This window comes from Bos indicus, chromosome 23 (genome assembly GCF_029378745.1).
Source record: "Bos indicus isolate NIAB-ARS_2022 breed Sahiwal x Tharparkar chromosome 23, NIAB-ARS_B.indTharparkar_mat_pri_1.0, whole genome shotgun sequence".
Lineage (NCBI taxonomy): Eukaryota > Metazoa > Chordata > Mammalia > Artiodactyla > Bovidae > Bos > Bos indicus.
In genome coordinates, this window is record NC_091782.1 from 53,557,772 (window position 1) to 53,573,702 (window position 15,931).

Here is a 15,931-nt window from a genome sequence, read left to right on the forward strand (position 1 = left end):
GCGTTTGCCGGGAGAACCACCTCTGGTGTTTCATAGGATCCCACAACTTTTTCTTCTTAATCCTGGGTCTTGAGTAGTCATTGGTACTGGTCAAACAACTGAAAATTTTAGTCACCAAGAAATAAAGGTTTGTTCTCCAGAATCTGGTAATTTGAGTTAAGCTTCTCTAAGAGGTTTATGTTGATTTGATACTAGGAGGTAAGGGGCGAATTTTAGAATTTTTAACTACTTGATATGTTAACTGTCTTGAAAATATTAATTCAATTTATCGAAGACCTGATTTTCCAGACTTCATTTAAAGTTATAAAGACTCAAAAAAAAAAAAAAAAAATCTCTTGTCCTATGAGTTTTTAAAGTAATCAAACCTTTAGGAATTCTCTTGATTTTTTTTTCTTTTTTAATTTGGAGAACATTAAGGAGCTTTTTGCTTAATTTTCAGCAGTGTCGTGGGAGTGTAGACTATTGGGTTTTTTTATCTAGTGGAATTCCCCTCCTCCCATGTCACTCAGCTCCAATATTACTGTCACAAGAAATGTTTTCTTAAATGTAACTGGCTTCCCTTCCCATCTCTTTCAATCAAGGACGTTGCTGAGTCAGCATCTAGGAAATAATTATAACAGAAACATTGTGCTCGTGGGCAGGACCGAGCTAATATGAGTGACCTGACCTCCCAGAAGAGCAAAGCTTACATACGGTGTGTGCTGGGGTGTCTTATATTTGGCAACCAAAAGTTAAAGACGGGATGATTAAATCTAAATCTATTCATCGTAGCTTCAGGAGTACTGAGGGGAGGATGACTTTTAAGCTGAAATCCTGATTTTTGTGAATCGGAACATTGTGGGAAACACGTTTGAAGTGAGTTTCGGTGAATGAGGTGGCCAGGCCACTGGCCTCCGTTAGGAGGATGCTGTGAGTGCCAGGTGGTCCCTGGGACGCTGGACAGGCAGGCACTGAAGTCCTGAGGTGAAGGGGCAGGCAGGTGCCGGTTCTGGGGGCCCATACTGAAGTGTGCCCCCGCCCCCCACCCCTGCCGGCCATCACCCCGCGTGGCATCCTCACGGGCCCTGAACCGGGTGCCTCCTGAGTGCTGAATGCCGCCCTCCGTGCGGCCGCCCCCCACCCAGGGGCTGGGCCCCCATCGTCCTCACAGCCTGTGCACTGGGGCCGGAAGCCAGCTCGGAGAGTCCAGGGAGTCAGTGCCTCCCAGGCCTGGTCAGGGGGCCCCCTGCCGAGCCCCCCGCCGAGCCCCCCAGGCCTGTGGCTCCCCGCCCTCCATGTGTCACCTCTGGGTCTCCCACCCTGGGCCTAGGCGCTCCTGCCCCAGGCCCCCCCAGCCTCAGCCAGCCGCTGTCCCCAGCACAGCTGGGCATCTGTGGTACCCAGGGCCGGCCACGCAGGCTCTGGGCCCCTGGACACAGGTTTTTCTGAGACCCTGACTGACCCAGAATGAGTCTGTCTCCATCACTGAAAATGGCTGGGAGGTGGGGAGACCCCAGGACAGCCCCCGGGCTGCACGCCCCTGCATCCTGAGCCGCGGGCCGTGGGCGTGCTCAGGACGGAGGCTGAGGAAGCCCCCACGCCTGACAGCTCTTGGAGGCTCCCTGGAGTTTATTCTCAGAAGCCCTTCCCCAAGTCAAATATCGGCCCGTTGAAGCTGTTTCCTGCATAAAGTGTGGACGTCCCTGAGCCCGACAGGGCATCTGCCGTGTCTGCCCACCCTCCCCGCCCTGCGTCCTCCAGGCCGGCACCTTGAGGGCCCCCGTGAATGCTTGCCGACCAGCAGGTCGAGTCCCCGGGCGGGCGCACAGAGGCCCACGCGGGCTTCCTAGCAGCCGTCTGTGGCGCTCCCACAGGAAGGCGTGTGGGAGCAGAGTGCGCCTGGAGGAGGAATGAACAGGGGTGCAGCCTCTCGTCCCGCCGCCAGCTGAACTGCTCTGTGGCTTCAGACGGGTCACCCCGCCTCCCTGCTCTCAGCTGCTAGCCCACCTTCTAAATGAGTGGAATTGAATGGCGGTACCTCGAAGTCCCTTCCAGCTATGAAAGTCTGTGGCTCTGACTAACAGAACTGGGATTAAATCCTCTCCACCCTCTACTCTCCCCTCCTGGAGAGGAGCTGACGTCTCCAGATACCAGGAGCCCTCGCCAGCTATGTAGTCAGCATTGTCGTCACGGTAAACCACAGTCCTCGAGCACTCACTCTGCCCCAGCCCCTGTTCCCGGCAGTTTTCATGAAAGTGAAAAGTGAAAGTCGCTCAGTCGTGTCTGACTCTTTGCGACCCCACGGACTATACAGTCCATGTAATTCTCCAGGTCAGAATACTGGAGTGGGTAGCCTTTCCCTTCACCAGGGGATCTTCCCAACCAAGGGATCAAACCCAATGTCTCCCGCATTGCGGGTGGATTCTTTACCAGCTGAGCCACCAGGGATATTAACTAATTTAATCCTAAAAGCAGCCCTCTGAGGCCAGCACCATTTATTCTCATTTTTCTGAAGTGCTGGAAGATTAGGCAACTTTTGAAAAGTTACCCAGTGATTCCTGGAATGGGGGTCTAACCCAGGTGATCTGACTCCGCGTCTGAGCCCCTCAACAAGCCTGGATTCTCCTTGTGGTTCCCACACTGGCGCTGGCAACCTCCCTGGAACCTGTTAAAGTACAGGTGTTCAGGCTGCGGGGTCAGCCTCACGGGGGCTGGTGGAGGCCCACAGGGTGCACAGGCCCCTTCTGGGTGACTCTGAGGCACCCAGATTTGCTTCGAGCAGCCAGCCTTCTCTCTGAGCGCTCAGCGCCATCGTGCCTATCAGAGTCCTCTGGGTCTTCACTCCCCGCTGTCCCCACGGGGTGGGTGGGGAGGGAATCGCTGCCCATCTGACAGTCACGACGCAAGCTTTCACGTGTTTAATGGTCATCAGCCGGGAGCTATGGGACGACTTTTCAAGGTCTGTCTTCACCGGTGAGGTCACTCCAGGAAGAGGCAGGCGGCGTGGAGGCCGTGACGAGGGAGGGACGAGAGGTCAGTCCTGCAGCTGTGCCGCCAGCGGGGCGGCCACCTCCTGGGCCTGCAGGCAGAGCAGCAGGACGAGGCGCTGCCCACTCAGCTCTCCTCCCCCGGGACGGCTCTGCCGCCTATGCCCAGCAGGCGCCCACCAGGCCTGAGCATGTGAGGGGTGCCTGTCTGAACTCAGGGGTGCTGTGACCACAGTAGGAGTGCCAGGGCCCTGCATGGACAAGTAGCGTGAAATACCTTGAGGGTGTTCTGTGCTGAAATGACAAGGTGCCGCGTGGGGCGTTCTAAGACATTGAAACAAGCTTCACTTTTCCCACCTTTTTCATTGTAGCTCATAGAAAAACCTAAGTTGCATGTGTGGCTTGTATCATACTGCTGTTGGGGCAGCACTGTTTTAAGGAAACTGAGCTTGTAAAGAAAGTACAATCTGTATTTCCCTAGTGCACATACCCTGATGTGTTTATGGGTTTATTTACCAGTGACAATGGTTATTGGGGTGGTGAGACTCAAGCCTGCCATTCGTGGGCGCCCAGGACCAGCCCAGAAGCTGGATTCCAGAGGTCAGAGTCAGCCGAGGGGCAGGGCCAGGTGGTCAGGACGGGCTGGAGGGGAAGGTCACCGGGAAGTCAGGGCTGGCTTCTGCGAGGGAGCCACGGGCGGCCGGGGCGGCCGGCAGGTGGCCATGGGTGTGGAGTCACTTCCTGCCCCGAGCCCACAGCTCCTGGCGGCCCCGCTGAGCCAGGAGCGGGTTTGGGTGGCTCGCAGGCCGTGCGCGTGGGAGCAGGTAATTGGAAGCACCTGGTCCAGGTAGGCGGCTGGGCTCCAGGAAGCAGCACTTCTGGGAAGCGTGTTGTGACAGTCCGGGAGCCTGGGCTGGGCCGCCAAGCCTGACTCCTGGGCTCCTGTCCCTCTCGGGGGCCTGACAGGGTGTTAAAGGCAAACAGTGCTGAGCAGAGACGCGGCGGCAGAGGCAGCCATGCCGCTGTTAAAGGCAAGCACGGAGTTCCACTGCGGTGCTGACCCACTAGCTGAAGCTCCGGTCATCACAGGACCGCCCTCTCACCCCGAGTGCCTCACTGTGCGACTTGACTTCTCACGGTGGTGTTTCCCCTTGTTGGGATTGGGCTGAGCCTGTCCACGGAGTGGGGGGACACTGGGTCACTCCAGGCCAAGGCCTCACAAGGCCAGAGGAGGCCTTGCAGCTTCTGTTTTCTGAGGAGGTGGGGGCAGACTGGCCGGGAGGCCACGGAGGCAGGGCAGGTGCAGGAGAGCGGGTGTGTCCAGTGCGAGGACCAGGCGGTAAGGCCACTTGGCCCGCAGCCCGGGAGCAGGGCGCAGCCGCCGCCCCAGTCCTGCTGCCGAACTCTGAGTCCTGAGCAGCTCGAGGCCAGGGTGCCATTGTTAGTTTTGCATCTTCCGTCGTGGTTCTTTCTTACACTGTTTACATGGTCACGTAACCTGATGCACCCACTCCGAGTATGCTGTGCTGGGCATGCATGTCTGGCTCTAGAATTTGCTCAGCTTAGTCTTCAATCCTAAAAGCCCCACAGAATGATATTACGTATGGTTCAGTTCAGTTCAATCGCTCAGTCGAGTCCGACTCTTCGCGACCCCATGCAGTGCAGCACGCCAGGCCTCCCTGTCCATCACCAGCTCCCGGGGTTTACTCAAACTCATGTCCATTGAGTCGGTAACGCCATCTAACCATCTCATCCTCTGTCGTCCCCTTCTCCTTCCACCTTCAGTCTTTCCCAGCATCAGGTCTTTTCCAGTGAGTCAGCTCTTCGCATCAGGTGGCCAGAGGACTGGAGCTTCAGCTTCAGCAACAGCCTTCCAATGAACATTCAGGACTGATCTCCTTTAGGGTTGACTGGTTGGATCTCCTTGCAGTCTGAGGTCTTCTCAAGAATCTTCTTCAATACCACAGTTCAAAAGCATCAATTCTTTGGGGCTCGGCTTTCTTTATAATCCAACTGTCACATCTGTACCTGTCTACTGGAAAAACCATAGCTTTGACTAGATGGACCTTTGCTGGCAAAGTAATGTCTCTGCTTTTTAATATGCTGGCTAGGTTGGCCATACCCTTTCTTCCAAGGAGCAAGTGTCTTTGAATTTCATGGCTGCAGTCACCATCTGCAATGATTTTGGAGCCAAGAAAATAAAGTCTGTCACTGTTGCCATTGTTTCCCCATCTATTTGCCATGAAGTGATGGGACTGGATGCCATGATCTTCATCTTTTGAATGTTGAGTTTTAAGCCAACTTTTTTGCTCTCCTCTTTCTGTTTCATTAAGAGGCTCCTTAGTTCTTCTCCACTTTCTGCCATGAGGGTTATGGAGGGCTAGAGAACGTCCAGTCAGTGCCCACTGTTTGCTGCAGGAGACACCAGGTTCCCTGTCAGGCTGGGCCTCCGGGCCGAGGATGCAGACTGATTTGCGGCCAGGCTGCCCAGTGGCCACGCTCCCCAGCCCGATGCTGGGAAGAGAGGGGAAGTGTGCCCCAGTGGGGAGTGTGGTGGTTCTGGAGAGAGTGTCTGGGGAGAACCTTGAGGGGGCAGCAGGCCCACCCTGTGCTTTTCTGCTCTTCCTCATGCGGTTCTGCAGCAAATAATAACAGTGGGAAAGGGGAGTGGCCTGGGGACGGGGTTGCCGGGGAATACGAGGGCCCCACACGCAGGCAGGCATGCATGCTGACCGCAAGCAGCAGTGTCAGAGGAAAATACCAGGATCCAGAGGAACTACAGGCAGCACAGTCCGGTTCTGTTTGCTAGAAGCCAAGGTGGACAGGTAAGCGTCGGTGGGCCAGGCGCCGGTTCTGTAGCAGTGCAGCCGCACAGGCTGTCCCTGAGCTGTCGTGGCCCTTCGGAGCTCCGGCCGCAGAGCTGAGTGCTTGTGGTTCAGCCTGTGGCTCAGAAACCTCAAGTGTTTACTCTCTGGCCCTTTAAGGAAATGTTTGCAGATTCCACACTTGAAGGAAATAAATGAAATGAATGAAAGAGCTGAGCTGAAGTAGTCAGGAACGGCGTGGACAAGAGAAAATCACTCACGATGTTGCAGCCACACTAGAAAGAAAATTTAAATAAATGTTATTAGAAACAATCAAAGGAACAAGCAAAAGGAAATCAGATAAAAGAATGTGGAAAAGAACAAGCATGAATGTGACCGGGCAGCACGCAGCAGACCTGAGAGGAGGAGAGGCCCCACACGCGCGTGGTTGCTGCGCCCGGGAAAACAGAGACGGAGCGTCCGCGGAGAGCAGAGGAGGAACGGCCGGAGCGTCCGCGGGGAGCAGAGCAGGAACGGCCGGAGCGTCCGCGGAGAGCAGAGCAGGAACGGCCGGAGCGTCCGCGGAGAGCAGAGCAGGAACGGCCGTGCTACCTGGCTCTGCGTGTACAGAGAGCAGACGGCGCTCCAGACACACCGGGTCAGGGTGATTCCCTAGGACTAGGGCGACCAGGCTGTGGTTCCCCCGCCTCGGACCTCGCAGGTCCGTGGGTGTGGCTGGAACAAACGCCAGGGCAGGGCACTGCTGGCCCAGTCCATTTCAGAGCGTCGGTACCAGTGTTGAATGACCGTTCGTAGCGAGAGCTAGAGAGCCTTCTAAGTTTGTTCTGTTATTTTGGGGTTTTTTTTTAATTTATGATCTAATGATTTTTTTCCTGTCTAGTAAGTTTGTATCTTTAAAATGTCTAAAAGGCCCTTAATCAAAGGACTCGACAAGCCTCAGTATTTTTGCCCATGAAGAAATTACTAGGTTGAGGTTTTGATTTTATGCCAAATTTTTCTCAACGTAGTTGCATTTGTTCCCCAACTATGTCAGAGTAAGGGGTGCTCCCCCGACCCTGGGGTGCCTTCAACCTCCCGCTGTGGGTCCCACAAACATAAGACCCAGCCTTGCCCAGGACTCCTCGACGTCCTGATTCAAGCTAAGAACACCAGGCTGTCGTCATGGAGACAGCTACTGAATGAACTTAAAGAAAATGCATGTGCCTAGTTCCACACTTAGAACACTCTACGGGGAATTTTATCTCCATTTCTCAAATGACTCTGATTTTCAGTAGAAATAGTTTGCGGGCTTTCTCCGCTGTTTTATGTATATGTGTGTATGTATGTGTGTACATGCGTGTGTATTTGTAAGCATGTGTGTATGTTTAGACCATTTCCATGATGGGGGCCCGTGAAGCACACCACACAGGCACAAGACTGAGACGCAGCAGTCCACTGGACAGAGTTAAACAGAACCTTGATTAACACATCTCGTTATTCACGGATGACAGCTCAGTTAATAAGTGTCCGTGGCTTGGATACCAAGCCGGAGGTTAACGGCGAGGTGGAAGCAACCGCCGAACCCAGGTTCTGGAGACAAACACACCCCGCGCTCTGAAGGGCGTGTGCGGAATCGGGCCGCTGGCCAGCGGTGCACTGTGGCTGTTCTCCACTGGCCCAGTGGGAGCCGCCCGAGCCCCGCGCCCAGGGAGGCGGGGCCCCTCCCCGGACTTACGCGTCCGTGACCCGAACATCCAACAAGCAGGCGTGGGAGAGGAGGGCTTTAGGGTTCTTTTTTTTTTTTTGAAAATTTTTTAAATCAAAGTTTTATTTTGACTTCTGTAATCAGATTTGTAAAACAGCTAGGTTAATTGTATGGTTATAAGAAAACACACTTCCAGATGGAGCGAATATCTATAACCATCTAGACTTGGCCCTCCGATGTCAGTGACCTGGGTCAGGTCTCCCCGACTCCATGTGCCATGAAATGCGGCTGGACAGCTGAAGGCTCCATTTGCCATCAAGGGACGGTTCTCTGCGGAGGAATTTCCAGCCTCGGTGCGCCCCTGCACTGGCGTCTTTCCTCCCCGTGGGACAGGTGAAAACGTGAGAAGCAGGCGAGGTTTTCATCTGCCCTGGTGATCAGGTCAGGGCGGAGGTGATGAGTGTGTGAGGACATGGGTACGTCTGTTGTATCCTCATGGGGCCCCTCGTACCTGGAGAGATGGGGCTGGACCCTGATGTCTGACGCCTGTCCCCTCTGGAGCATTTCTGTGTCGGAAGCCGTGGGCCGATCACGGGTCACCCCTCCTGCCCGTGATCAGGAAGGCATGTGGAGGTGGACCCTGCTCAGCCGCACCGTCTGTCCAGGGAGAAGTGGACCAGGTCACCGTGCCCAGCTATGTGCAGAGGCCGGGCCATCGCTTCCCACTCAGGGGCCCTTGTGTCGGGCTGGGCGAGCATCCCTGTGGGCTGCCCGCCGCGACCTGGGGGCAGAGCGCTGACCGCGGCCACTCCAGACATGAGCTCGCTCGCCCGCTGACCCGGGTGTCACCCGGCCCCCGTCACCAGTCAAGGACCATCCGCTATGCTCAGTGGAAGTTCAGACAAAGCCCTTTCCCTCTGTTAAGACCAGTAAACTGCTCAGGAATAACAAATAAATCTGGAGTTGTATATCCTTTCCCTTCCCATTCCCAGACTGCAGTCTGGGACAGTATGAACTTCACAGGAAATGCCTAGACGTTGGCAGGTCAGAGGCCGCGGACGGTCTGCTGGAAAAGAAGAGGGCAGATTCTTGGCGTTCGGTCCAGCGAAGGGACAGGCTCCTGGTGACCCCGGGTTCCCGGCGGGGACGAGCCCGCCCCGGGCCGGTGCCCACGCTTCGCGTGGCCCAGCCCCGGCCAGTCACCACGTGCTGTCCTTTTGTTTTAGCTGTCCTCACTTTCTTTCACATGATTCAAAATACGATTTTTTTCAAAACCATTTGAGCCCCAACATAGTGTTCAAAAGAAATAAAATAAGCTGAGCAGTCCTGAAAGACCCATTTGAAATGTTATTTTTAGAATGGAAATTTGAGTAAAACACACTTAAGTGTATACACTAATCCCTCAGAAAAACGTTCAAATAGAAATTCTATCCAGGAGCATAATTTGATTTTTCCTAAAAACTTTGAAAGTATTTTGAAGAAAGTGTGTGTGCGCGTGTGTGCATCTGTGCCGCATCTGTGCCCCAGCTCGTGTGTTTGGGAGGCGGGATGGTCCCTTCATCGGGGAGGTGGCTGCAGTGAAGTCAGCGTGGGAGCCATCGCCCCAGGGAGACCCAGGAGACTGCTGCGTCAGGCCGCGGGAGGAAGGCAGGCAGGCTGGGAGGCTCCTGCAAGAGACACCAGGAGGGCCCGACCTGCGCGGGTGCCCACGAGCAGGGCACCCCCGAGGAGCGGACAGCCAGGGTGCGGGGCCCCAGCCCCGACACTGCGAGGGCCACTGAAGCACAAGCTTCCTAGGCCAGGCGTGCCATCATGACGAAGAGAAGAGCTTGCATTCTGTGCCTTTTTAAAACCGGTCAAGCTCTATTATTAATATAACTCATATAAAATTTTTGAAGTGTTACAACTGGGACTCCCCTTGTGCTCCAGTGGCTAAGACTCTGAACTCCTAATGCAGGGGGGCTCAGGTTCGATCCTTGGTCAGGGAAAAGACCCCACATGTCTCACATAAGACACAGTGCAGCCAAATAAATAAAAATAAAATTTTAAAAAGTCTTGCAGCTGAGTTCATTAACTATAACACAGCATGAAACCGCCGGTCTTTCTGCAGTCTGTGGCCGTGAACAAAGCCCTGTCCTGCAGGACGCCCTCATCTGGCGTCTCACCGTGTCCCTGACGCGGGCTGTCTCCTGCAGGACGCCCTCATCTGGCGTCTCACCATGTCCCTGACGCGGGCTGTCTCCATCACCCCGCTTACCGCCACATGAGCTGCAGCGCCGCGGCATGTGAAACGGCCAGAAGTCTCCTCTTCCGTAGGACAAAAACATGATTGAAGACAGTCTGGAAGTAGACCCAAAATGCAAAATAGTCGCGAGAAAAAATTTCGAGCACAGGAGATATAACCACGATTGTATTTTTTAGAAGGCTACCGTAAATTCAGATGGATAAAGAAGAATTGAACTTTGTTGATTGCATCTTCTAAAAGAAAATTAGCTGCTCCGTTGACCTCAGAAATGTATTTGTCAGCTTGTCTAACAGCAGCCAGGGAGACACCAACCAACAGTTCTCTTTCAATGTGAAAGCAAAAGTTGAGTGTACCTGCCAGTGGGCTCTGTGTTCTAAGGGGGCGCCTACTGCTTTTACCTACTTTATTTAAAATGGGGGTCCCTGGTACAGTGGGACAACCCAGAGGGTTGGGATGGGGAGGGAGGTGGGAAGGGGCTTCGGGACAGGGGGACACATGTACGCCCATGGCTGATTCATGTCAGTGTATGGCAAAACCCACAATATTATAAAGTAATTAGCCTCCAATTAAAATAAATTAATAAGTTAAAAAAAACACGTGGGTACGAGTGATGAAAACATTTTATTGAGGTTGATTTCCGCTTCTTGGTTTCAGGTGTGCAGCAAGGTGGTTCAGTTACGCACTTGTGTGGATGTGTGTGTGTGTCGGGCTTCCTGGGGGCTCAGTGTGAGGGTTGTCGGCGTGGCCCGGCGGGGGTGCCCTGTCTCGAGGGCAGCGTGCAGCTCTCACCCGCTCCGCCTCTCTCCTCAGGCCATGTGGCTCATGCTGCAGAAGGACGAGCCCGAGGACTTCGTCATCGCCACGGGGGAGGTCCACAGCGTGCGGGAGTTCGTGGAGAAGTCGTTTCTGCACATCGGGAAGACCATCGTGTGAGTAGGCCCCACGGGCGCCCCTCCGCCTGCCTGCAGTCTGCCTCTCCCCTGCCCTTCTAGAGCAGGAAGCAGATGCTTTGTCCCGCTGACACCGCCTAAGCTCAGTCTTTCAGAAGTTTATCTTTTTAATTTTTAAATATGATTTTAAGCTCTTTAATTTTTTAACTTCAAATTTTGTACGTGGTTTATACATGCTTTACTGGGATTTTACTGTCACTAATTCCTCTAAACAGATCAACGTGAGAACATTATACAGTCTCTGTTTTTAATACTTTCACTATATATTTAAAATTTTTGAAACCACAAAAATTTACAGGTCAATTTCAAACATACTACCAGCAAAACCTTTTTCTCTGAAGCACTGAGAGTGGGCTGCTGACCCGAGGCCCCATCCCATGGACTCCGTGTGCTTTCCCCGTGACCAGCGACACTGTCGAGCGTGGGCACAGGGCGGCCGGGAGATCCCACTGGGCTGTGAGCAGCATCCAGTTCGTGGGTCTCACTGAGGTCCTCAGCCCAGCCAGCACTACCCCTCATACCAGAACAATCCACACACTTCATCCACTTGTTAATTACACAAATCTTGAAGTCAGATTTTTGTTGGAAGATTTAGGGGCAGTCTTATAGACAGAGAAGGCAATGACACCCCACTCCAGTACTCTTGCCTGGAAAATCCCATGGACGGAGGAGCCTGGTAGGCTGCAGTCCATGGGGTCGCTAAGAGTCAGACACGACTTCACTTTCACCTTTCACTTTCATGCATTGGAGAAGGAAATGGCAACCCACTCCAGTATTCTTACCTGGAGAATCCCAGGGACGGGGGAGCCCCGGGGGGCCACCGTGTATGGGGTCGGACACGACTGAAGCGACTCAGCAGCAGCAGCAGCATTATAGACGGAAGCCTCTTTTTCCATGATTGTTTTATTGAGGGTATGTGTAACGTGCATGCGTGCCTGGTCTCTCAGTCGTGTCTGACACTGGGACCCCATGGACTGTGGCTCACCAGGCTCCTCTGTCCATGGGATTCTCCAGGCGAGAATACTGGAGTGGGTAGCCATGCCCTTCTCCAGGGGATCTTCCCAACCCAGGGATCGAACCCCATGTTTCCTGTGTCTCCTGCACTGGCGGGCGGGTTCTTTACCACCAGCGCCACCTGGGAAGCCCGTGTATGGCATAGGGTCTCCCATTTCCGTCGTTTGGGGCCACGAGTCAGTGGCATTAAGTGCACTCACAGTCGCGACCAACAGCACCGTCCCCAGAGCCCGCCCGCCTCCCCACCCGGAAGCTCCGTCTCCATTAAACACCTGCTCTCCACCCCTCCCCCAGCCCCAGCAACAAAAGTTCTGCTTCAGTCTCTGAGTTGGAGGACCCCAGGGACCGCGTGTAAGTGGAGTGACAGTTTCTGTCCTTCTGTGACGGGCTCGTCTCACTGGACCTGATGTCCTCAAGGTCCATCCCTGTTGTAACTTGCGTCAGCATGTCACTCCTTTTTAAGGCTGAGTAATATTCCATTGTGCGGTTGGACCACGTGTTGCTTATCTATCTGTTGTAACAGCTGGGTTGCTCCTCTTCAGCTATTGTGAGCTGTGCTGCTGTGAACATACAAGTATCTGAGTCCCTGCTTTCAGTTCTTTGGGGGTAAAAGCCTAAAGAGTAGAATTTCTGGGTCTTATGGTAACTCTGTGTTTAACTTCTTGAGGATCTGCCAAATATTTTCCCAAGGTTTAGTTTTAAAATATAAGAAAGGACTTCCACTTCTAACTATGACGGAATAACAGAAATTCGGTTAAACCTCTGCCTTGAAAAACTAGGAGACTATGAAACACATAGAACAACTTTCGGCACCGGCAGTGCAGGGCCGTGGGCCCCGGTAGGAAAGGAACCAGCGAGGCGAGCCCTGCAGGACCCGGCTTCCTGGAGGCATGGCCTCCACCTGGGAGGGAGGAAGAGGCGCGCCTGCAGAGAAGACGGGGGTCAGGGCTCAGAGCCCGGGGCTGTGGATGGTGTGGACAAGTTCTAGAAAGGTGCCATCTGCAAGCAAAGGAGCTCCAGAAATGTGCGTCAGGATCCCGCTGAGCTCCTGCCAAACACGAGGAGACTCCACAGGCTTGGACAGGAAACTACCCGGGCATGGGACTGAAGGCTTCTCCGGGCATTCCTGAGGCCGGGAGGCTCGCGAGCTGCAGCCGCCACCGAGCCACCTCGCTTCTCGCTCAGAGGACGGACTGAGTCCCCAGAAGGCCCGAGCTCGGAGGTGGGGTGACCCTGAGTGGAAGCTCCTCTAGGGCCAGGCCAGCGGAGCTGACGCACAGACTTCCAGGGCTCACAAGTCACTGAGCCTGCAACCACTGCAAAGCCCTGTGTTCTTCAAAGAAAGGCAGTAAAGTCTAGACTCAGACGCATAATTTTCTTAACGTTCAGCATTCAACCAAAAATTAGCAGGAGTGTCACCAAGTGGGAAATGACCTAAAACCAAGAGGAAAATCCATCAACAAAAACAGACTGACGAATTATGAAGACAGTGGTATGAGCTCACAGGGAAGGTGAGGCAGCCACTGCAACGGTCAAATGTATTAAGAAAAACATGAGTATAGTGAGGAGAGATAAGGAAATGTGTGTATTTTTTATAAGAGCCAAATGCAACCTTTAGAGATGAAAAATAAAGTATCTGAAATGAAACCTCACTGTTGGCATTGAGAACAGAGTAGACACTGCAGGAGAAAAGCTAGTAAACTTATACATGTTGTACTAGAAATAATCCAAAATGAAGCACAGGAAGAAACAGACTGGAGGGAAAAAACTGAGTTTGATTTGATTAACCTGTGAGACAAAATCAGACAACCTAACGTGTATAATCAGAGTCTTGGGGAAAAAGTGGGGAAAGGGCACAGGAGAAGAATTAAATAACAGCCCCAAGTTTCCCAAATTACTGAAAATAAATGCTAAAGAGAAAACTTTAAAAGTACAATTATGTAGAGGGGAACAAAAATAAGAAAGCTTTGGTATCAGAAACTATGCAAGGCAAGAAGACCTTGTAGCAGCATCCTTAAATTGCAGAAAGAAACCTAAGCCTCGAGGTCTGTGCCCGGGGACACCATCTCGGAAATGGAGGCGAGTTAAAGACTTTCCAGATAGGCAGAGGTTGTGAGGGTTCGTCACCAGCAAAACATTTAGATGGAAGGAAAACAGAAGAATGAAGAACAGGAGAAGTAGCCAAAATGTGGGAAAATATAAGTTTTTTCCCTCACTTTAAAATTTCTTTGAAAAGTAATTGACTGTTGAAAGTACAAATAACAGCAATACATTTGTGGTTTCTAATACATATATAAATAAATTGTACAATAGCAGTAGCTCTGAGAGTGGGGACAGGATGGAAGCATTGCATCATTACATTGTTGTAAGATTCTGACACCAGATGGGAATTGGCATGAAATTATTTGAAGACAGACTGCAATTAGTTAAAGTATGTGCTGCACACTCTGGAGAAACTACTAAAACGAAACAAAATGAAAAATAGCCACGAGCCAACGCTGGAGTCAAAATGCAAGGGAACCACTCATCTAAAAGAAGCTGGAAAAGAGGGGCGAGAGCAAACAGCAGACGGGGCTTCTCCAATCAAAAGAGCGATAAAGTTGGACTTGATAAAAAAGCAGTATGCTACTGACATGAGACACATTTTATATATAAACATATAGATAGGTTAAAAGTAAAAAGATAAAAAAAAACATCCAGATACTACCCATAAGGAAACTGGAGTGGCTGTATTTATATGGGATGAAATAGACTTCATTTACTTAGAAGGAATAAAGAGCCCTTTCGTATTTTAAAGGGGTTGATTCTTCATAAAGACATAACGATTTTAAATGTATATACACCGAGTTATAGGTGCTTGAGAATACTGACGGAATCGACAGGAAGAAAGACACCTCTATGTCTGTGTACGCCAGCACGCCTTCCTTTGTAACTGCAGCACAAGTAGACAAAGCCTCTGCAGATACAGAAGAAAACTTCCTTGACCTAACTGGTATTTCTGGAGCTTACCACCTGACACGCTTCTCAATAACTCACAGGTCAAAAAAGGAAATCCCAAGGGAATTCAGAATAGATTATGAATTAAATGAAAATGCAAGCAGCCTACCAGAATGTGTGGGGCGCTGCCGAAGCAGTGCTTAGAGAGCAGCGTGTGCTGTGAACACTGATGTTAAAACGCAAGAAAGAGCCCGAACCAGTTAGCCCAGCTTCCATCTTAAGCTTGACAAAGAACAGCACGTTAAACCCAGCGCAAACAGAAAGAAGGAAACGACAAAGATAAAAATAGAGATAAATGAAATAGAAAACAGGAAAATAATGGGGAAAATCATACAACCAAAACGTGGATAAACCTCTATCCAGGAAAAAAAGAGATGACAAATTATGCATAGTAGAAAAAAAAGAGTTATCATCCCTACAAGTCCCCCAGACGTTGACAGAATGGTAAGGAAATACTATGAACAGATTTTTGCCAGTGACTTTTTCAAATTAGAGAAAATGGGCAAATGCATGAAAGACACAAATTGCAAACCTGATTCAAAATCTATAAATTGTGGTAGTTCCATGTGTATTTAAAGAACTGAATTTTTAATGTTTAACGAAGAAAACACTCCCTTCCTTCCTAACACTCACTTAGAAGAGAGAATACTTCCTACCTCATTTGATGAGGCCAATATTACCCTGATGCTAAAAATAAAAATGTTACATGAAAAGAAAAATACTGACTAGTATTTCCAGTGAACATAGAAACCAAAAATAGTAACAGAATATTAGCAAATTGAAATTATCCATATATAAAAAGTCGGTACACCACGGCAGAGTGGGGTTTATTCTAGGAATGCAAGGTTGGTTTAACTTTTGAAAATGAACATAATTCAACATATTAAGAAAACAAAGAAGCCGTATTTTTTTTCAATAGAGGCAGAAAAGACATTTGATAAAATTTAACAACTATTATTTTTAAAAATTAATTTCAACACACTAGAAATTGAAGGAAATTTCCTCAAGCTGATAAATGGTCTTTGAGAAAAACCAACAGTTAACATCATAGTTAATGTGGAGACACTGAATGCTTTTCTTCTAAAAGTGGGGCTCAGGGCAAGGCTGTCTGCTTTTGTCAAACCATTTCCACATTGTCCTGGATCTTAGCCACAAGAAAAAAAAGAAAAAGGAATGAAAGAAAGATGTGTATCTATCTTATTCACAGATAGCTTGATGGAGTACATAGGAAACATAAGTAATTACCCAAA

At 51.0% G+C, this 15,931-nt stretch overlaps 1 protein-coding gene across 4 annotated transcripts in view; it reads left to right on the forward strand.

Annotated features, from left to right (window-relative positions):
• Positions 1–15,931, forward strand: part of GMDS (GDP-mannose 4,6-dehydratase) — a 435,953-nt gene that overhangs the window by 350,421 nt on the left and 69,601 nt on the right. For all 4 annotated transcript variants that reach the window (XM_070778494.1, XM_070778496.1, XM_070778495.1 and 1 more), the window contains one exon: positions 10,531–10,649. In XM_070778494.1, coding sequence (XP_070634595.1) covers positions 10,531–10,649 — 119 coding nt within the window. The remainder of the gene's footprint in view (positions 1–10,530; positions 10,650–15,931) is intronic.